This window comes from Odocoileus virginianus, chromosome 5 (genome assembly GCF_023699985.2).
Source record: "Odocoileus virginianus isolate 20LAN1187 ecotype Illinois chromosome 5, Ovbor_1.2, whole genome shotgun sequence".
Taxonomy (NCBI): Eukaryota; Metazoa; Chordata; class Mammalia; order Artiodactyla; family Cervidae; genus Odocoileus; species Odocoileus virginianus.
The window spans coordinates 52,269,502-52,292,706 of NC_069678.1; the positions used below are offsets into that span (position 1 = coordinate 52,269,502).

The window sequence follows — 23,205 nt, forward strand, 5'->3', positions numbered from 1 at the left end:
TCTGTACCCAGAAGCAGAGGGAAATTCTTCCTGTATTTTGTTAAAAATGAATGAAACAAGGTGACCTGAGAAATACTGTATATCTCTCTAGGTAGTGAGAGGAGGCAAGACACCAAAGTAAGTGTTCCTTTATTTCAGTTAGGGAAAAATATGGACATCATTGTATAATTTGTGATATTTAATTTAACAAATGTAGATTTTTAGTCCATAATGGCTACTTTAAAACATACCAGTCCTCACCATCTGTACCTCAATTTCTATTTGCTAAAAAAAAGTGACATCTGTTTAAATATCAGTAATTCCACTGCCATGAATTATTTCAGATTTGTTATTCTTTGAAGGCTCCAAAGCTCAGCCGTATGCTAAATTTCAAGGAACAGGCATTGGAACATCTGCTGTCCCTCCTACTTTAGGCTACATTGGTCAGCATAGATTCACAACCCAAGCAACAACAACTTTTTTTTCTAATCTGACATGGCATTTTTAGAAGGATATCTAGCTAACTTGATAAATCATTTTAGCCTTGCTCCATGGAACTTGTAGTTTCAAGCATCAACATCATTTTAATGTCTGTGAAAAAGCATGTCACTTCTCTGCTTGACCAAGTAGCAGTAAATCAGAAAACTTGGCTCATGAAACCATCGACCGGTGGGTGCACTATACAGTTATGAATAACTGTAGAATCAAGAGTAAACCAATACTAAGTGTGCAGTGAAGTGAAGTTGCTCAGTTGTGTCCGACTCTTTGCGACCCCATGGACTGTAGCCTGCCAGGCTCCTCCATCCATGGGATTTTCTAGGCAAGAGTACTGGAGTGGGTGTAGTGTCACTGAAAATATTTGTTAGTATGCTGCTACTAAAGTGAGCAAGTGTTATGCTCACATCAGATGTATATGATTTGTTCATTTAGGAATTCATTTTGTGATTTATGGGCTTCCCTCGTGGCTCAGGCAGTAAAGAATCTGCCTGCAATGTAGGTGACCAGGGTTCAAACCCTGGGTCGGGAAGATCCCCTGGCAAAAGGAATGGATACCCACTCCAGTATTCTTGCCTAGAGAATTACATGGACAGAGGAGCCTGGCAGGCTACAGTCCATGGGGTTGCACAGAGTCAGACATGACTGAGCAACTAACACTTTGTGACTTATATCATGTGCTGTGAATTATATAGAATCCTTGTTTAAGGCTCTGAAATTCACTTCCTTGTAAAAGTATTAGTTGGAATTCTACAACTAATGTTGAAAAAATAGTACAGTGTAAAATTAGCCTATACATAATTTCAAACTTAATCAATAGGGACCAAGTCCTGTATTAGTCTTGATCCTTGAACTTTGGTTTTCTAAAGTTTCACATAATGCACGTATCATAACTATTAAATGTGAAATTATTAAAGTCTTTGTGTATTCTTAAAGTTTGAAATAAATAGTTCAGATAAATGTTAATGCATAATAAAGAATATAATTTTATATTACACACAATATATTGATATAATTTAAAATAAAATATTCAGTATTTCTAAATTGTCACCTTTGTCTCACATTTAGTTTATGCCAATACTGTTTACTAATGTTGTTTTAATATTCATATATTCATTCATGCAAGAAGAGTTAATTGCAAGCCTACCATGTACCAGTATGGGGTTACGTGATACAGCTGCGAGATATAATTTTTTAAAAAATGCTGTAGAAAGTGATCACATGCTAGATGAGAGGAACAAAGAGACTGAACCCAGAAAAGCAGGGAATGATGACTTGCCTCTCTGAGAGTAGGAAGAAGCTGAACAGAGGTCCTGCCATCTGAACTGAACCTGGAAGACTGAATGCAGCTTGACATGAAAAGATCTAAGCAAAGCAGGTGTGAAGTTGAGGTTGTGAGGGGACATTGTGGGTGGAAAGGAAAGCTCACTGAGGCCAGACTGCACAGTGAGTTGGCTGAAAGAGCGGCAGCAAGTGACACTCTCTTGTAAGTTGGAGCCCTGTTTCTTGAGGCCTTCAATTCTCAGCGAGGTTAGGTGTGTAGGTGATGAGGCGATGAAACATTTTTCAGCAGGGGAGTGAAATTAATGAGCAGAGCTGTTTTAGAAAGATGATGTTGCTAAAAATGTGGAAGATGGATTAATGAGCTGGAAAAGATTGGAGGTGGGAGGTCAATTAGGAAGCTGTTGCCAGAGGGTGTGGGCTCACAGCAGTAGTGGAAGTGCTGGGGCGAAGCAGCTGTCCATGGGGATCTGGAAGAGGGGGAGAGAACAGAGAGACCGACTCTGCCTGGACCAGGAGAGGGAGGGAGGCACCCGGCTACTCTGAGGTTTCTAGCGTGGTGGTGTGTGCGTTGCAGGAAATCTGGACAACCCATGGACCAGATAAGAACCTCCAACTGGTGGGAAAACCTGATAGAGTGGTGACCTGAAAGCCAGCAGGGTCTCACAAGCTACAGAATGGTTTTGTAAGATAACTACTGAGGAGAATAGGAAATTCTGTTTGACCTCAAAGGCAAAGACATTGGTAGCCTTGGTGAAAGTGGTCTCAGAGATTGTAGAAAGGAGTGGGGCTTCCGGGTGGCTCAGTGAGTGAAGAATCCTCTTGCAATGCAGCAGATACTGGTTTGATCCCTGGGTCTGGAAGATCTGGAGGAAGGCGTGGCAACCCACTCCAGTATTCTTGCCTGGAGACCCCCATGGACAGAGGAGCCTGGTGGGCTACAGTCCACAGGGTTGCAAAGAGTCAGACACCACCGAAGCGACAGCACTCAGACAGGCACAGAGAGGTGTGGGGGCGGGAAGGGGGACCGCAGTGAGGTGAGAAGACACGGGAGGTGGGAAATGGTTGATGGTGAATCTAATGAAGTTTGGTGATAAGTGGGCTTGATAACAGGAAAGAAAGACAGAAGAAAGGCTTTGAGAAGAGGATTGATGATACTTATAGGGGGAATGATTGAGTCTGCAGGGTCTTAAAGGCAGCAGGAGGGGATCAAGAAGAGTTAAAAAACAGTTTTTAAAAGTGACAGTATATCAAACACTCTCAAAGGTGTCTGATTTCAAATTGAATTATAAGCAGATTATTTTTTACATGAAATTTATGTTTAAGTTATATAACTAATATACTACCAAAACTTTGGAAAACATAAGAAAGCATTAAGAAAAGAATATAACTGTATATAATTTCTCCTCTCAGAGATAACTGCTGTTAACATAATCACATTTCCTTTTTGCCTTTTGTCTATTCATATATAGACATTAATAAACCCATATCATGGTGTGAGAGAAACATGGTTTCTCCAAAAAAAACAAAAAAACAAGCCAGAAAGTTAATGTCAGAAAGAAAGTGAAAGTCGCTCAGTCGTACCGACTCTTTGCAACCCCATGGACTATACAGTCCATGGGATTCTCCAGGCCAGCATACTGGAGTGGGTAGCCTTTCCCTTCTCCAGGGGATTGAACCCAGGCCTCCAGCATTGCAGGCAGGTTCTTTACCAGCTGAACCATCAGGGAAGCCCAAGACTAGGATTCACATTACAGTTCCACCTCTGACTAGATGTGTGACCTGGGGTAGGTTCATGGTCCTCTGCCTCTGTTCCTTCATTTGTAGAACTAGACTGCTTAGCAACTGGGACTGTTCAAGAAGAGATGATATTCACGAAGCACTCTCTCAGCACTGAGACAGGCACACGATGTGAGCTCGAGCAACAAAATCGCATTTCCGTGCAGTTCAGCATTCTACTTTTATCAGCGTTACATGCATTTTCCATTTTTAAAGCCAAATCTTTTGGAACCTTATTTTAAAAATTACATTCTGTCCCGTTTAAGTCCCAAACGTAAACCATTCTCTTTAAAGTTTATAATGCTTCTGAATTTTTGCTTTGAAGGAAAAAGAAAACTTTCAGACAGCATCTTTGTGCATAAAACATTTTTTTTTATTATTTAGATTTTCCCCTAGGTTTAAAAGTGAAATTTATGGGTTATCAAGTAGAAGCACTTTTAACTGCCTAATGTATATTAGGAATTGGCTTTCCAAAGAGGTGTACCAATTTATATTCCCACTTGCACACTTATGCACATGATTCTTCTCCATCTCAGTGACAAGAGGGGTAATTGAGAATACCGTTAGCTAGTGGGGTTATTTTCCTCTCAAAAATTCTTTACTATAATTGATATGATGCTTTCCTTTACTCTTTCGTCTTTGCTTAGCGTTACCATCAGCTTGAAATTAAAAAGAAACTGGAGACCTTAGCTAGGAAGGAGCGAATTCAGAGATTTAAGGTAAGGAGTTCCATAACTATTTTACTTCATAATATTATTTCTTGATTTTGAAGGTCAGTGGTACTATTATTGAAGCTCTTTGGGATCACTTTATTTTGGGGTAACTCATAACTGACATCAAATGGTTCCACCAGACTTGAATCTTGGCCACTGTTATTCTGGAAGATCATGACAAAATAGGAGTTACTGTACAAGGGAAACTGTATAAGGCACAATTAATTCAAAGAAAAACTTGAAAATATCCTCAAGTTTGAAATTTTGCTTTTGTATTTTCTTGACTGATTTTTGATAGAGGCCAAAAGATTTGTTTGTCATAAGAAGGTAAAAATAGATGGTGATGTTCTCAATGTGATGGAAAATGGAGCATTTTAAGAATTATCCAATGGTACTTTTACATGTGAATGTGAGATTTGAAAATATATGGTAGGAAAGATCTATATTAGCAAACAAAAGCATAAGATTTAGAGGTTTTGTGAAGTCATTTAAAAATTTCTGTTTTCTACTTTTGCATTTGATATTTCTTCTTTGTAGTCAACTTGGGAGATGTATAAATTTAAATCAAGAGATGAGAGATTCAATTAGACATGTTTGAAAGGTTTCAGTTTAGGTTGGCAGTTTTACTCAATTTGTTGAGTCATTCAAACCCACATGTTGTTCTTCATTTTCAGTGTAGTACTGCAAATATGGGACTTAAGACACATTTCACAAACTGATGAATATTCGTGAAGCTTCTGTGGAATAACTTGCAATAGGAAACAGTAATTTTCCCTCTTTCCTGATAGATTAAAATCTGTCTATTTTATCTTGGTCAAAACATTCTCCTGTTATAAAAATGTTGTTGAATAACAGATAATAAGTCAGTTTCTCTGGATCAGAAAAGTTGGTGTGGAAAGATTTGTGGTTAAGTCAACTTTGCCAATACTGTCCTCTGTCAAGGAATGATAGATTCTATAATTTATCTGCTGAAGTGTTGAAGGAGAAAATGGTTACTGGAAATGGTTTCTGAAACAGTGTTGTATTCACTCTTGCCTGTATTGCCAGACACACTAACCAGGTACATAGGCATGTTGCAACATTGGCAGAAATTCCTGATAGACACTTCATTTCCTTCTTGTACGGTTTTTATTCATCACAATTTTCAGCTGTAGCTGCACTTGGCAAAAGACTTATGTTTTAGGCCCCCCTTATGTCATATATAACCTTTTTGCTTATGGCATTGTTTAATTTTTTAAAGACAGAAATGTAATACTTTCTGGTAGTCTCTACTCATCAGAGTAGTGAGGAACATTATGCTTCTTTAGTGATCTGCTTCAAGCAAATTAATAAACATTATGCTAAAACCAAGGATACATTGCATCGTTACCATGAGCACAGCTATTCCTTTAGGTAAAGCATACTCAATTTCTTGCCTTTCACTACCATACCCAACTCTCTAGTACAGATGTGGAAACATCTCCTCATTATTAGGATGGTCCTCGGATGGAGTACTTTTGAAAAGAATGAGAAAGAACTTCTCTAGTCATATAACACTTCTTCTTGGGCAGGTATTAATGTAACCTAGATGACTAATTATGCATTGATTTGTTAAATCACTTTCTTATTCTAGGGAGAGCACACAAGATGGACTATAGAAAATAACATACCTCTCCTGTCTCCCCGCCCCCCTGTTGGCCCCAAGACTAACCGTGGCCATAGTGTTCTGGTTGATGAAGGGCATTCCAGTCCAGTAACACCGGTGAGTCACATTAAGCATGCTGACTTGCACCATGCCAATAGTTAATTCATGATTTCTTATACCTCTCAGAAAGAATGCTCTCTGGGTACGTGGTTGTATCATCCTTATAGTCTTATATCCATTCAACTCTGTGCCTACTGAATGTCCCACCTTCATTCAATGTCACCACTGTCAAATCTGTTTTGTTACTACTATATTAGTTTTAGTGAAGTGCAGATTATATTTATTACTTACATGCCCAAGTATCTTCATTGGCTCTGTGTTGCCTATAGAGAAATCTAGACTCTTGCAACTGACATTTAAGACCCCCAAACCACATGACATCAATTTAGCTATCTTAGTATTTTTCCTCACCGTTACCCTTTAGCACCCTATGTGCAAGTGTGCCAGGTCAGTTCAGCTATGTCTGACTCTTTGTGACCCTATGGACTGTAGTACATCACAATTGAACCGTTGGTTGTTCCATACTTGTTCTATATTTTCTGACTTCTGGATTTTGTTCTCGCTGTTCTCTCTACTCTTACCTTATCTGTAGAGGTTTTTTATGCACACAAATTCAATATACTACAGAACATGAACCAGATAGTACATCTGAGCTTCTTTTATCAGAAGTATATGTATATAGTCTAAAAGAAAAATAATTAAATGCACAAAAATTCTATTTAAAGAAGTCACACACCCCTACATTTCATTCCAGTTCAATTCATTTACAACCTAGTGGTGGTATTTGCTGGAAGGAATAGGTGTAGCCTGAAACAATATAAATACAGGAAGAGATTTGCAAAATATTTGCTGGCAGTTGATGGTTTCAGCTTTCAACAAATAGCTTTGATGACATCTTTATTCTTGCTTTTTGTGGCCTAATATATTTCCTTGTTAGCATGAACATTTTTTGGGTTGCACAGTATTTATAGAGGTATTGCAGTGCTTTCACAGATTATTGAGGTAGGTTCATCACATATAGTGTTAAGCTTTGACATTTTCCAAACGTAAATATGTTTTGACATTTACCGATGAACAGCTCAAGTTATAAAAAGCAACTGTCTTTCCTTTGTTGTTACCATATTTCCAGGCTTCATTTAAATGTATATGTACACAAATATTCTTTCATTGGGTAGCAGATTCACTAGAATCTCAAAAGCTTATCCTGGGTGAAACAAAAGAAATAATCAAGTTCCGTTTTCTATCTTCCCACCTGTTTTAGGGAGAAAAAGCCCTTGAAAGGCTTTCTTTTCAATTTTCCAGCTGAACAGCCTCAATAAGTAGTTTATGATACATCCAGGAGATCTTAATGTGGCAGGAGTGAGAAAGTAATTTAAAAATTACAGGAAACACTGACACCAGCACTTTAGCAGCCTTTCTATCTGGTGAGCCAGGATCCCTCACTTGATCACCCCCTGTGGTGCTTCTGCCCTGGAAGGGATACCTATTGTGATCTTGGAATTGTATTTCACATTTTACAGAAATTCAAGTCCTTCTTTTTTGTTTTCCTAACTTGCTTACATATCCTCTAAACTTGAATCCTGACCTCTAGGTGCCATTGGGATGAAGATAATCCTTTGGGGATACTGCCATCCATTTTTCTCTTTTAACTTTCTTCAGTGAATAAGGAAAGCATACAGGAAATATTTACTGCGCTTGATCACTAATTGCACCTGGACTTTCAAAATAGCATGTAGCTTTTAGCTGCACCATGCCATTAAAAGTGTAGAGAGTCATTCAAGTAATTTTGTACATGCTTGGAAAATTCACCCCCAGAGATCTTCTTAGAAGAATTAGAAAGGCTCAGCTATGCTGAGTAATCACCAGGTAGTCAATTTCAATTCACATTCTGGTACAGTTTTGAAAATGTTAAGCTACAGTGCCATATTTATTCCCAGAAAATACATTATGAACAGTTTAAAGTGTAGCAAATTTAAGGTGGCTTCTGATGTGAACTACAACAGTTTGTAGCTCACAGCTGTTAGTTGAATGGTACAGATTTGTTTTTTAGAGTTACATGTAATCAGTTAAACACTTGACTGCCACGTTCATCCAACTGAATGCAAATGTGGGGAAGTAACATTTAGAGCACAGCAGCAAATAAATCATGTTTTAGTTTATAGTAACCTGCTTTCCAAATCCTACGTTCAGTGTTTTTGTATTCGGTTGGATTTTTAGACAGGAGTGAGTCTTAAGGCGTATTTCTTTCACAGAGATCAGAAGAATTCTTTTGGATAATCTGATTCCCTTTTTCAGAAAACATCTAGTTTGATTTCTTTTTGTGTGGGTTTTGCACCTTGCACCTTTTGGCTCATAGAGGCTTATGTCCTATTTCTTTAAACTAAATGTTGTTCTAGTCAATCCACTTGGTTTCCTGTCTAGGTTTGTGTGCAGAGACCAAAATAACGACTTTAATGTGAGGATGTGCTCCCCACCTTAAGTTTCAGGTCCTGTGCCATCTCTACTTTCTCAGTCATAAAAAGCTCAGACTCCTTTTGTGTCACTGATCTGCCATATTTAGTGTGTTGTCTTCATCCACTCAAGCCACAATGGCATATTTTTCTTGTTCTGTTGCTCAGTCATGTCCAACCCTTTGTGACCCCATGGACTGCAGCACACCAGGCATCCCTGTATATTACCATGTGGATATTTCAGCCTGAGAGAAGGGGATAAAGGGAAAGTGAAGACATTTTTTTTTTCCTTCTAAGAACATGATCTGGAAGTTTCATATATCACTTCTGCTCAATCTTATTGGCCAAAACTGAGGCATACGTCTATATGGAATTGGAAGAGATGCTGGGAAATATAGTTCTTATTTGTTATAGCCATTTTCCCTAGTGGGCTTCCTTGGTAGCTCAGCTGGTAAAGAATCTGCCTGAAATTCAGGAGACCCCAGTTTGATTCCTAGGTTGGGAAGATCCCCTGGAGAAGGATTAGGCTACCCACTCCAGTATTCTTGGGCTTCTCTGGTGGCTCAGTCAGTAAAGAATTTGCCTGCAGTGTGGGAGACCTGGGATTGATCCCTGGGCTGGGAAGATCCCCTGGAGGAGGGCATGGCGACCCATTCCAGTGTTCTTACCTGGAGAATCCCCATGGATAGCTGAGCCTAGCAGGTTGCAGTCCATGGGGTAGCAAAGAGTTGGACATGACTGAATGACAAAGCACAGCACACATGTTACCTAATAAATGTCATATTACATGAAGAAAGGAAAGCAGATCTTGGGATATATTACTTTTGGACTTCTTCCCATGTTTGGTTCACAACTGGCTCTTCTTATTTGGATGTCCAGATTTACCATCCTTCTTTTCTATTTAACACTATCCTTTATTGCTCATTCATTTGGATAAAATGTAACTACTTCTGTGAAATTTTCACTTTTAATACTTGTCTCATTGGTTTATTTCAAATAACTTTTAGCTCTAAGTTTGTTAGTTCACAGGCATTTTGTTACTATTATCTCTGGCAGTATTTGTGTGGTTCATTTGACACTAATTGTCTAGTGTTACCATTAGCTGTTACAAATTACTGTTTCATCTCCTCACAGTGACTAGAGTTGGAATTCAGTAAGTGCTGGCTTAACAAAAGCAGAGCTTTGGCAATGTATAACATGCTTGTCAAGATGGTACTAAGATTCAATTTTTGGTGGTGGGAGCAGCCCTATCACCCACCATTTTTTATGTATTTATACAACACTTTTCCAGAGTTGAATATTTGTGGTCACTATTCTTTAGAGTCAACGTAACAAACCTTTTTTATGAATCATTTACATACCATCTTTCTCACACCCTCTTACCCAAATTTGCATGTATTATTCTTAACAGGTTTACCACTATTTTATTGTAATAGAACAACTGGGCCAAACATTTTGTTTTTTCCATTTTTGAAACATTGCTGATCTTTATGCTAAGGTTACAATGTTCTGTCGGTGCTCCCAAAGGCACATCTAATGCTCTGAACTGGCACTTGCGGTGTTCTCTGCAGTACATTCTTGATTAGAAAATGCATCAGTCAGGGTCTCAGCAGGAAACAGATGGCTCACACAAATAGGGTAATTAGGACGAGTTTAATAAAGAAACTGTTTAGAAAGATGCAGGCAGGGTTAAGGAAAACCAACTAGGGATGTAACACTGCTGGGGTGAACACAGTGGGAAATCACATCATGTAGGGCTAAGGGGAAAGGGAGGTACTGGATATCAGAACCAGCAGGCGGTTTCTGGAAGAAGACTTCCTGGAGAGCTGTGGACTTTGGTGGAGGGACCCAGTTGGCCCATCATGACCTTGTCAGGAGGGTCCAGCAGCATTAGGACCCCAGTCTCCTTCCCTCCTGTCTTTGATCTCCTGCCAGTGTCTCACTGGCTGAATCCAACTGGAAACCTGAGGTCAGTTGATGTGGTCCATTAAGGAATGACTCCCAGCAGCCAGAGCAGAATGGAGAAGGCAGAGAAGAGGAACAAATGGAAACTGTCTAGCTTGGAAAGCATCTCCAAACATCTACATTTTGATAGTATTTTCCAAAGTTGCCAGTTACTAGTTGTCATTTTTGTTTTCCTAATAGTTCAAGGAAGAGATTGAATAAATGGTAATGCATTAGAGGTAAGCATTCGCCTTCCCTCGTTTTGAATCATATTGTCTGCTTTTACTTCTGCACTAGTCTTAAGGCTTAAAAACTGGAATGAGTTCATTCTAATCATATGCCTTTAGGTCTCTAAAGTCAGAACATTATTCAACTTAACATTTAATTGAACAAAAGGCTTCCCGGGTGACTCAAATGGTAAAGAATCTGCCTGCAATGTGGGAGACCTGGATTCGGTCCCTGGGTTGGGAAGATCCCCTGGAGAAGGGCATGGCAACCCACTCCAGTATTCTTGCCTGGAGAATTCCATGGACAGAGGAGCCTGGTGGGCTACCGTCCATGGGGTTGTAAAGAGTCGGACATGACTGAGAGACTAAAACTTTCATTCTATGTACAGCATCAACTAGGTATTGTCAGTGAGTTTACAGTATGGATAAAATACAGGAACCTAACAGAGAAGATCTCCTTTATCTAAAATACTCTATAATTGTGGCATTTAGGTATGTAGAAGACTTCCATACCATATGTTTTAACAAATACATTGGGTCATAAGGGTATGTATAATGAAAGGACATAATTAAAGTTTAATCTGTTCAGTAAAAAGGCACCATTAATTACTCTAGGCAATTTGTTGAGTTATTAATTGGTTCTGGAAACATGTCAAGATACTAATTTAAATGGAATTTTTTTCCCCTAATTGTCTAGACAGCCCCTCGACCATACACTGCTCCCGGAAATATGCAGCCTCCAATTCGATTACAACCTCTTCCCAGTAATCCTGCAGTACGAACTGTTCCAAAGGTAACTTTGGGATCCAGATCAAAAACCTCATTGCTGGAAACTGAAACTCCATTTCCCATTGGGGTAAATGCTTTTTCTTCTCAGTTTTTAAGATGCTAGATTCAATTAATCTATTCAGTGAAATTTATATTGTGTACTTATTAAGCACTTGCTCTGTACTTCTGTTTAATTATATTTTACTTTAATTGGAAGACCTATAATTTCTGTGTTATTGGGAAAAATAGTAAGGAACAGACTTGTAATAATATAAGATGATCTCTCATGAACTTGAAAGGTTGTATAAAAACAAAGAGGATCTTTTTATGGCTAGATATGACTTCTAACAGAATAGACACGGTGTTAACTGCTTCCAAATTTTAAAATGCATGAAACCTAGAAAATGAAAATTTCCAAGAATAGGTTTGCATTTGCATGCTGACTTACTTTACCATCAGTGTATGAAATTGCTTCAAGTTTGACTCTGGAGAAGGTTGGATATAGAGGGAAAAGAATGTCTGTCTTAAAAAAATCATGAATTAATCACACTCGGAAGCTTGACTATGCTTCTTTTTCAAGGTTATGTCTCAAGTAATTTTCACTTATTTTAAACAAAGCGCAGGAAGGAGGTAGGGAAGTCATAAAACATGAGTTACTCTAACGGGGAAGGACAATTGGGACATTTAGTAATTAGAAAAGGTATTGTTTGTATTTCTAAGACCAAGAAGAAACATTTGCTAGCTTAAGAAAGAATGTGTGTTATAATTACAATTGTAATTATGCTCAAATGGGTGGATTTAGCTCCATTCATTAGGAAACATAAGACATATGAAATTAAGATGTTTTTACCTGAAGCTGATAGATGACCTTGTCACTAAGAAATTAGTTTAAATAAATTATTTTTCACATTAAAAGTATAACTATAATCCCCAAATAATAAATAACATTTTAATCCAACTAATATGTTTTTTAGCTGGTGAAGCACTTTTCACAAACCGTACTTTAGTTAACTTAATAGTACATTCTTGGAAAGAAGGATAAATTAAAAAGTGGTGGCATTTTGTCTAGGGAATACTACTTAGAGCTGGGCAGAAGTTATTGGGTCATAAGCCAATTCGGTTGACACTTTCTAGGATCTGATCTCCACTTTAAATGTCCAGAGATTTCCCATTTCAAGCTGGTGTCCAGGAATGGTCAGGTCCTGAGATATTGTCTCAAGCTAACTAATCTAAGCCATGACAAGCCCATTTTTGTCACTATCATAAATCAAAATAGGGAATCAAATCATAATTAGGGGCCATTAATTCACCAGATATCAAATAAATCAAAGCTTGTAGAAACAGTACATTTTCCCCTGTAGGCAGACCTAGATGGGAAGCCAGATAACAATGAGAAGGTTGCCTAGTGAGTATGGAATCAGAATGAGGAGATATGGTAAAATGGAATGTTAATGGCATCAGACTGTCTTAGCCTGATGCATCTGTCTCATCTTAGGAATGGGCTTGCCAAAGGTACCAGAAAGCTCAAAGGTCTTTGGCTAAAGCCCTCTGAATCCTCCAGGGATAACTTTGCCTTTAGGACTGGAAATATTCAAAGTCCAATGGGTGGGATTTCCTCTCCCTTAGATAGTACTCAGATGGGCACTCTCCATGTTTGCCAAGGTGATTATATTCTTTTCTAAGTTCCTATTATCTATTAACTCTACTTGATTGGACCCACTTTCTGTTAGATATGTGACCATTATCAATCAGGTAATATTCATTTTCTTCTGACTAGTGAATGATTTTTCTTTTAGGTGATTTTCTAAATCTGCTCTGAGGCACTGGGTAGATTTATTAATTAAATCTTTACAGGGCCTTTTATTGTACCATTTCCAAGTTTTGGGATGTGAATGAGTAAGGGATTGGCATTTAACGGTAGCTTATGATTCATGTTAAGGTTTGACAGTAAACAACAAAATTCTGTAAAGCAGTCATCCTTCAGTTAAAAAATAAATTAATTTAAAAAATGGTAGCTTATATGTGCTGACAAGATTGAGATCAATTCCATGTTAATTTCAACCAGCTAAACTTAACATTTTTCATCCAGTGGAATTTAATTGGGCATTTACTATTGACTGGGTCCTACTCTAGGCATTAGTAGTATATCAGTTACCAAAGCAGACAATGTTCTCTGACTTTTTGGAGTTTATACTGTGATATAAACAGTCAAAATATACCACCAAGAAAGACATGTAATTCTTTCAGTGGCATTGATGATGAAAATTACTTAATATATAATCAGACAAGAAATTCGTAAAGAATAATAGTTTGCATGACTGCTGAGGATGTAGTAAGCACCCACTAAATAGTAAAAGATATACATGGGGCATTGTTTGAAGATGTGACATACTTAAGCAAGTTGAATTTTCCAAGTATTAGGAGTGAGGATCTTTGATTTAGGCAAAAGCAATTTGGTCAAAATAGATTGGTTGAGATGCTGTTGAATAAATTAATGACATAACTGAAAATGATTATACTTGGAATGAGAGTTTCTTATATACTGTTGATAGGAACAGAAATTGGTACAACTATTTGTGAAGGCAGTATGGGAATATTTATCAACATTTTAAATGAATATGCTCAAGCATTTTAGCATATTGGACTTTATCCTAGGAACATACATGCATGTGAAGAGAAATAGATTCAGGAACTTTAGAATTATAATATTTCCAATCATGAATGTTTGGAAGACACCTAAGAATTTATTGTTTAAAAATGTTATAGCATATTAAATAATATTTAAAAATAAGGTAAATTATTTATACTGCCATAGGAAGATGTCCAAGATTCTTTGGGCTAGAAAAAAAAGCAAGGTATGGAGCAGTAGTTTAATTTTTAAAAAATTTACTAAACTTCATTACCAAATAAGGCATGCCAAGATGGATAACTACTTAGAAATTAAAAGTAGAACCTCCCAAGACCAAAAAGTTCTGAATTCATTGATTTTATTGTTTTATTATCTTATTTTCATTTCTTTAATTTATATTTATTACAATGTCAGTGCACACCAGCACAGAAAAATTGGAAAATGTAAGAAAAGAAAAATGAGAGCATAAATAATACCTGCAGCATCAAGCAATCTAGTAATTCTAAGCCCCTTGATGAATATCTATTTAAATACCTTCTATTCATATAAGTGTTGATTTCAATCAAAACATGGAGTACCTATGCCATTATTTAATCTGTTTTTGTTTAATAGCAATGAAAATGTTTGGGGAATGACTTCTCTTTCTTAAAAATAACTTTTTACTATTTAAGCATCTCAAAATAAAAGATAAATTGGCTGAAGATAAATTTAAAACAATACCAAATAAATAGGTATAAGACAGATTTAAATGATTAAAGATAATCTAAAGTTTGAAAACTACCTCAGACATACAAAAATTATCAATATGTGAAAATTCAGAGGCTCAAATACACCTGAAACTAAAATTTTTGGTTATACATTAGGTACTTTTTAGTCATTAAGGTACTAAATGTTGACTAAACTTATATGCTCCACCCCTACAAATAATCCAAATCCTTAAAGTCAACCCTGTGTTCAGAGGCTTCCAGTCATCCCTGATTTTATCAAAATCCACATATAAATTATTTAAATGAAATGTATGACCACGCTGCATGGAGCTTTTTATGTCAGGACTCTGAAAGAATAGATTAACAGTATTCTTTTTAAAGCCTGATGAGAATCTTTTATCATAACAAAGCAAAATTTATTTAACTATCCTTTTACTGATGGACTTGGTAGTTCAACTAAATTTTTTTTCTCTTTTTTTCATGGAAAAGCATTTTATTTTATATATTGCAGTGTTTACATGTCAATCCCAAACTGATCAATTAAATTTTTTAGACATATTTTATGTGTATACCTGTGTGTGTGTATCCTTATACACACTGACATAAATGTACTTGTGCAGTTACCTGGTAAAATTTATTCCTACAAGTTAAATTTCTAAGAGAAAATAACTTGAATAGAGACTTTGGGTCAGAGTCTAGGTTTTTGATTCCTTGAAACCATATTACCAAGGAATGTTGTAACACCTGGATGGGTGAAATCAATGTAAAAAAAAGTACAAATACCCCATCATTGAGTGGACTACCCAATCCTGTCTTGAAGTACAACACTTTAAAACCTAGTGATTTTAAATTGTTTCATTATACTGGATCCCCATAGATTTAATGAATCACTGAGGGAAAAACCCCAAAGTGCTATAAAAATGCCATGATTGTATGTTTGATTTAAAAAATATACTTTAAAAAGTTTAGAAATCCATGAAAATTTGATTTGCTATGGATACTGCAAAATGCCATTTTTCAACAGATTGAGGTGTCTTAAGTTTTGCCTATTAATATCATTTGTGTTTGCATGTAATGTCAATGCCTGTAATTTTGAGTTTGTAATTTTGAGTTATATTATGTTACCACTTCTACTTCATGCATTCTTATATCATGAAATGTGATTCAGTTCAGTTCAGTTCAGTTGCTCAGTCATGTCCAACTCTTTGTGACCCCATGAACCGCAGTCCGCCAGGCCTCCCTGTCCATCACCAACTCCTCTGTCATGCCCTTCTCCTCCTGCCTTCAATCTTTCCCAACATCAGGGTCTTTTCAAATGAATCAACTCTTTGCATCAGGTGGCCAAAATATTGGAGCTTCAGCTTCAACATCAGTCCTTACAATGAACACCCAGGACTGATTTCCTTTAGGACTGATCTTCTTAGAGGATATTCTTAGAAGATCCAGGACTGGTTGGATCTTCTTACAGTCCAAGGGACTCTCAAGAGTCTTCTCAAACACCACAGTTCAAAAGCATCAATTCTTCTGTGCTCAGCTTTCTTTATGGTCCAACTCTCACATCCATACGTGACTATTGGAAAAACTATAGCCTTGACTAGATGGACCTTTGTGGACAAAGTAATGTCTCTGCTTTTTAAAATGCTGTCTAGGTTGGTCATAACTTTCCTTCCAAGGAGTAAGCTTCTTTTAATTTCATGGCTTCAATTACCATCTGCAGTGATTTTGGAGCCCAAAAAGATAAAGTCAGCCACTGTTTCCACTGTTTCCCCATTAAATTGCCATGAAATGATGGGACCGGATGCCATGATCTTAGTTTTCTGAATGCTGAGCTTTAAGCCATTTTCACTCTCCTCTTTTAAAAGACTTTCATCAAGAGGCTCTTTAGTTCTTCACTTTCTGCCATAAGGGTGGTGTCATCTGCATATCTGAGGTTATTGATATTTCTCCCAGCAATCTTGATTCCAGCTTGTGCTTCATCCAGCCCAGCGTTTCTCATGATGTACTCTGCATAGAAGTTAAATAAGCAGGGTGACAATATACAGCCTTGACGTACTCCTTTTCCTATTTGGAACCAGTCTGTTGTTCCATGTCCAGTTCTAACTGTTGCTTCCTGACCTGCATACAGATTTCTCAAGAGGCAGGTCAGGTGGTCTGGTATTCCCATCCCTTTCAGAATTTTCCACAGTTTATTGTGATCCACACAGTCAAAGTCTTTGGCATAGTCAATAAAGCAGAAGTAGATGTTTTTCTGGAACTCTCTTGCTTTTTCGATGATCCAGTGGATGTTGGCAATTTGATTTTTGGTTCCTCTGCCTTTTCTAAAACCAGCTTGAACATCTGGAAGTTCATGGTTCATGTATTGCTGAAGCCTGGCTTGGAGAATTTTGAGCATTACTTTATTAGCGTGTGAGATGAGTGCAATTGTGTGGTAGTTTGAGCATTCTTTGGGATTGCCTTTCTTTGGGATTGGGATGAAAACTGACCTTTTCCAGTCCTGTGTCCACTGTTGAGGTTTCCAAATTTGCTGACATATTGAGTGTAGCACTTTCACAGCACCATCTTTTAGGATTTGAAATAGCTCAACTGGAATTCCATCACCTCCACTAGCTTTGTTCATAGTGATACTTCCTAAGGCCCACTTGACTTCACATTCCAGGATGTCTGGCTCTAGGTGAGTGATCACACCATCGTGATTATCTGGGTTGTGAAGATCTTTTTTTGTATAGTTCTTCTGTGTATGCTTGCCACCTCTTCTTAATATCTTTTGCTTCTGTTAGGTCCATACCATTTCTGTCCTTTATTGAGCCCATCTTTGCATGGAATGTTCCCTTGGTATCTCTGATTTTCTTGAAGAGACCTCTACAGGGCTCTTAAGTGGGGCTCCCCTGGTGGCTCAGACAGTAAAGAGTCAGCCTGCAGTGCAGGAGACACATGTTTGATTCCTGCATCAGGAAGATACCCTGGAGAAGGAAACAGCAACCCACTGCAATATTCTTGCCTGGAAAACCCCATGGATGGAAGAGCCTGGCAGGGATTCATTGGGTCACAGTGATTCATTGGGTCAGACACAACTGAGCGACTGCACTTTCACTTTGCCTGTTAATATCAGTTATGTTTGCCTGCAATGTCAATCATAGTCTTGTCTGTAATTTTGAATTATGTTGGGTGACGAATTCTATTTCACTCATTCTTATGTCATGAAATTAATTATAGGGCAAGAAGGCAATGATGAAGTTCAGGAACTCCATGGACAATTCACAGGAAATGAATCGATACCAATTTCCAAGCATTAACCGTTACATTATGCCTATTCCTCCTCCACTTCCTCCCACCAGTGGAAAAATCACAAAAGAAAATAGACCTGAAACATGGAGAAGGAGAAGATTTCGCCCAACCACTGCTCCAAATGGCTTAGAACCTGTTTTTACCAAGGTGATTATGGAATCAACTTTTCTTTCATTAATTTAGCACCAATTGACATTGCACTATTAGATTTCTAGATGTACAGTAAGAGAATCTAGGGAAATTGAATGCCAAATGACTTTCATATAAAATATAATAATTTTGTAAATATAGTAATTGTAAGCTTGAATGAATCTGAAACCAAATATTTGAGTAATCTAGTTGAATAATTTAGCATAATTGAAAAAAATTAAGTAAATCTTATACTCAAATTTATTTTGTACTATACCCATTTCCAAATCATTTATGTCCTTCAATTTGCCATTCAGTCATGTCAGAAAGTATTTTAACATTTAATTTGTGAATATTCAGTAACATATTGAAAACCACAATGTTCCATATAAAATAATTATTAAAACTCACTTTTAATAATTTTTGGCAAATTACTGTATAATATCTATAAATATTTTCCTTTCCATGTTCTTAAAATATATTGTTTTGTTGTAATCATTCTTCAAAATACTGATAAAGAATGTTGTTCTAAGGTCATTTACACTTTTACAGATACAGGCTTGTATGAAGGTCAAAAATCTCTTACTTTGTAGTGTAAATACACAACCAATAATCTATTATATGCAATTTCTGGGGTTATCGGCAACTGGCTGGGTCAACATTTCTCTGTTGGAAAATCAGGGAGTGAAGTTCCAACACTGCACATTGATAGCATGCTGGCTCTTCAAAACCAGCCTAGTTCAAGTGCTTTATTTACCCCTATCCACATCTCTCTCCTCCCAGCTATCCTTACCAATAAACTTCTCTAAAAATTGTGACTATCTTCCTCTTGCATGCTTAGATTTCCTTCTTTCAATCCACCTCTCACCAATTCTCTTTCTTTGTTACGGTCTCTGACTGAGTGTTGTATCCTTCATCCTTGAGGTTCCCTTCCCTTCCTCCCCCAGCCCTTTTCCTTGAGCTTATTTTTCTTTGCACTGTCTGTTATTCTTCTCTCCTATTTGGATGTTTATTCTTTCCTCTAATATCCGTCTGTCTCTCGATATACCCAGGCCTTATATAGAGTAACTAAATCCTTTCCTCATATTCTGTAGCCTGAGACTTCTGTTATCTCCTTTCCTACTGCAGAGGTCTCTGAAGTTTAGTTTACTGTAGCTTCCTTCTAACAGGCAACTCCAGGTGACTCAGATTACAGCAGCTTCTTTTTATCATTACTGTCTGTTGGTATTCAGTGGCAATTCTGAGACCCAGACTGGATGAATCATCCCTGCCTGGGGTGTGTTTGCCTCGTGGACAACAGAGTCATGGAATGCTTTGTAGGTTCCATTCAGGAGTGATACTTGTCACTTACACTTGAATTCCATTACTAAAGCCTGACATAGTGTGGCAGTATCATCCTCTTATAAAGAGCGGGCAGTGAATATTTGGGGCCATGATATTAGAAGCTACTAATCCACAAATTTACTGTGTATTGTTTGAATGCTGGCATTTGTCTCCACCAGGCCAACAGACATGCTCTCTTAAAGGCTGTGGCCTCCATTTGCAAGAACGGTAATTTCCTCATCATCCTCATTTGGTGGCAAATTTGATTTTCTAGTGTTAAAAATATATTACTGGGATGAACTCTACCCAGTCCTACTTTTTAAAGAAATGTTTAAATATCAAATAAACCATAAGAATATGTAAAATCTATATGTTCAGGTTAAACAACAATAAAACCTGTGTATATATCATTACTTCTCAACAAAGTAACAGACTTTTGTCATATGACAAGCCCCCTATTTCCTGCCTTCCCCAACTCCTTCTCAGAGCAACCAATATACTGACAAATGTACTAATTGAGTCCTTGCTTTTGTTTGGAGTTCTATTATTTATATGCATAAAACTTCAGAAAAAAGCTCAAACTTAGCATTGTAATGAAAGGCTAATATTTCCAGGAGAAAATAAGCTGAATAGAGCTTTGGGTCACCATCTAGGTTTGGTTTCTTACAGTTGTAAGAGCTCCTGGTAGGGAAGTAAGAGAGTTCAGGTCATGAGTGTTCCTAAAAAATCAGTTCGGTTCAGTGGCTCGGTTGTGTCCAACTCTTTGCAACCCCATGGACTTCAGCATGCCAGGTTTCCCTGCCCATCACCAACTCCCAGAGCTTGCTCAAACTAAGGTCCATGGACTCAGTGATGCCATCCAACCATCTCATCCTTTGTCATCCCCTTCTCCTCCTGCCTTCAATCTTTCCTAGCATCAGGGTCTTTCCCAATGAGTCAGTTCTTTGCATCAGGTGGCCAAAGTACTGGAGCTTCAACATCAGTCCTTCCAATGAATATTCAGGACTAATTTCCTTTAGGATTGACTGGTTTGAGCTCCTTGCAGTTCAAGGGACTCTCGAGAGTCTTCTCCAACACTGCAGTTCAAAAGCATCAGTTCTTCGGTGCTTAGCTTTCTTTACAGTCCAACTCTCACATGCATACATGACTACTGGAAAAGCCATAGCATTGACTATTATGGACCTTTGTCAACAAAGTAATGTCTCTGCTTTTTTAATATGCTGTCTAGGTTTGTCATAGCTTTTCTCCCAAGGAGCAAGTGTCTTTTAATTTTCTTAGAAAAATGAGGCTCACCAGAATCAGGGCATCTAGTGAAGTTCTCATGTGAGCATGATGCTGGATGTCCAGCAGGAATATACTCAGACAAATGGGCTTCTGTAGCTCTGCACAGAGGGGTAAGTAGCAACTTTTCCACCCTGTGGTCATGACCAGTGAAGCATAGATAAGCATCTGAGCCAGCTTCCCCTGGGCATTCTACTTCAGGTTAGGAACATAGAGGGTGTCAGCAGGCATCCCTGCTCTGACAGACCTTGGTATGTCTGGACCTTGAGTTCACAAGGCTTCAGTCTGACTTTTTTTTTTTTTAACTCTGTTCTCTCTTTTTGGAAATCTTATTTTGAGAATGTTGGTACTACTAGACTGATGCTCTAATATTCTTAGCTTTTCTCTCATATTTTCTACTTCTTTACCTCTTTGTTCTACTTGCTGGGAGATTTCTTCAATTTTATCTTCCACACATTCTATTGACATTTTTCTTTTTTAAAGTTTTATTGAAGTATAGTTGATTTAGAATGTTCTGTTAAATTTCTACTGTACAGCAGAGTGACTCAGTTATATATTCTTTTTCATATCCTTTTCCATTATGATTTTTCACAGGATATTGCATCTAGTTCCCTGTGCTATATACTGCACTTCCCAGATGGTTCAGTGGTAAAAAAAAAAAAAAAAAAAACCCACCTGCCAATACAGGAGACGCAGGAGATGTGGGTTCAATCTCTGGGTCAGAAAGATCCTCTGGAGAAGGAAATAGCAGCCCATTCCAGTATTCTTGCCGGGATAATTCCATGGACAGAGGAGCTTGGCAGCCTATAGTCCATAGGGTTGCAAAGAGTTGGACAGGACTGAGCACACATGCACGCTATACATTAGGACCTTGTTGTTTATCAGTCCTATATATAATAGTTTGCATCTGCCAATCCCAGACTCTCAATCCTTCCTTCCCTGACCCCCTTCCCCTTGGCAACCACAAGTCCATTCTCTATATCTGTGGGTTATTGACATTTGCCTTTTCCCGCCATATTTTAAATCCTAGAACTCCTTTTGTTCACTGAATGTTACTCTTAAAAAGCATCTTGTTCTGTAAGATTTTGATCCTTTGGTACTGTGGAGATTTGCTTTGTGGGCTAAGATAGGCTCAACTTTTGTAAAGAATGTGATTCTCTAATTGTTGGGAGCAGAATTCTTCTAATAGGTAAGAAATGTCCAATTATGTTACTCATAATTTTACATCCTCACTATTCCTTTTATCCACGTGGTCTCTTAGTTTTTGAGTTCTAGTGAGAATTAATTCTTTGTAGTTGTGGATTTGTCCGTTTCTTCTTGTAATTAGTTGAGTTCTGTTTTGTAAATATTGAGAATACTTGGTTATATGCCCTCAGATTTAGGATACTTTATCTTACTGGTGAAAATATTCTTTATTATTAAAAAAAGATCCTCTTTATTATTACTTCTGGCCTCAAAATCTATTTTGTCTAATAGTACTTCTTATTTTCTTTAGATTATACATTGTTGTTGTTCAGTTGCTAAGTTGTGCCTGACTCTTTGAGACCCCATGAACTGCAACACACAGGGCTTCCCTGTCCTTCACTATCTCCTGGAGTCTGCTCAAACTCATGTCCATTGCGTCAATGATGTCATCCAACCATCTCATCCTCTGTTGCCTGCTTTTCCTCCTGCACTCAATCTTTCCCAGCATCAGGATCTTTTCCAATGAGTCGGTTCCTTGTATCAGGTGGCCAAAGTATTGGAGCTTCAGCTTTAGCATCAGTCTTACCAATGAATATTCAGGACTGATTTCCTTTAGGATTGACTGGTTGGATCTCCTTGTAGTTCAAAGGACTCTCAAGAGTCTTCTCAAGCATCACAGTTCTAAAGCATCAATTCTTTGGTACTCAGCCTTCTTTATGGTCCAACTCTCAGATCTGCACATGACTACTGGAAAAACCATAGCTTTGACTAGGCAGATCTTTGTCGGCAAAGTTATGTCTCTGCTCTTTAATATGCTGTCTGGATTTGTCATAGCTTTGCTTCCAAGGAGCAAACATCTTTTAATTTCATGGCTGCAGTCACTGTCTGCAGTGATTTTGGAGTCCAAGAAAATAAAATCTGTCACTGTTTCAACTTTTTTTCCCATCTATGAAAACCACAGTCACAGAAAGATTATTTTTATATATATGAATATATATATTTATATTCCTTTTACTTTCACTCTTCAATGTCTTTAAAGCTTTAAACTTTAAATATGTTTATGTGTAGCATATGTGTGCTTTCTGTTTATTTCAACTGAGAATCTGTCCATTTAATTAGTGAGTTTAATTACTGATTTATTTTATTTTGTGCTATGTTTAGACTTATTTCTACCATCTTAGTTTGTATTTTCTACTTACTATGATTTTTCTTTGATAGTAGTATCTTATGCTATTACTGCCTCTTCCTTGAAGCTTCTTTCTCTTGCCTCATGGCACTCTACTTTCATGATTCTTTACTCTCTTCTTTATTTTGTCTTGCTCCTCTGTGTCTCTTTCATCTTCACC

General features: G+C 37.6%; 1 protein-coding gene across 6 annotated transcripts in view; it reads left to right on the top strand.

Moving 5' to 3' along the window:
• ERICH3 (glutamate rich 3) overlaps nucleotides 1–23,205 on the top strand; it is a 116,882-nt gene that overhangs the window by 32,583 nt on the left and 61,094 nt on the right. For 2 of the 6 annotated variants that reach the window (XM_020877706.2, XM_070467923.1), the window contains 4 exons: nucleotides 4,182–4,253; nucleotides 5,860–5,988; nucleotides 11,250–11,408; nucleotides 17,870–18,088. In XM_020877706.2, coding sequence (XP_020733365.2) covers nucleotides 4,182–4,253; nucleotides 5,860–5,988; nucleotides 11,250–11,408; nucleotides 17,870–18,088 — 579 coding nt within the window. The other 4 variants (XM_070467924.1, XM_070467922.1, XM_020877707.2 and 1 more) reach the window with 4 other exon arrangements.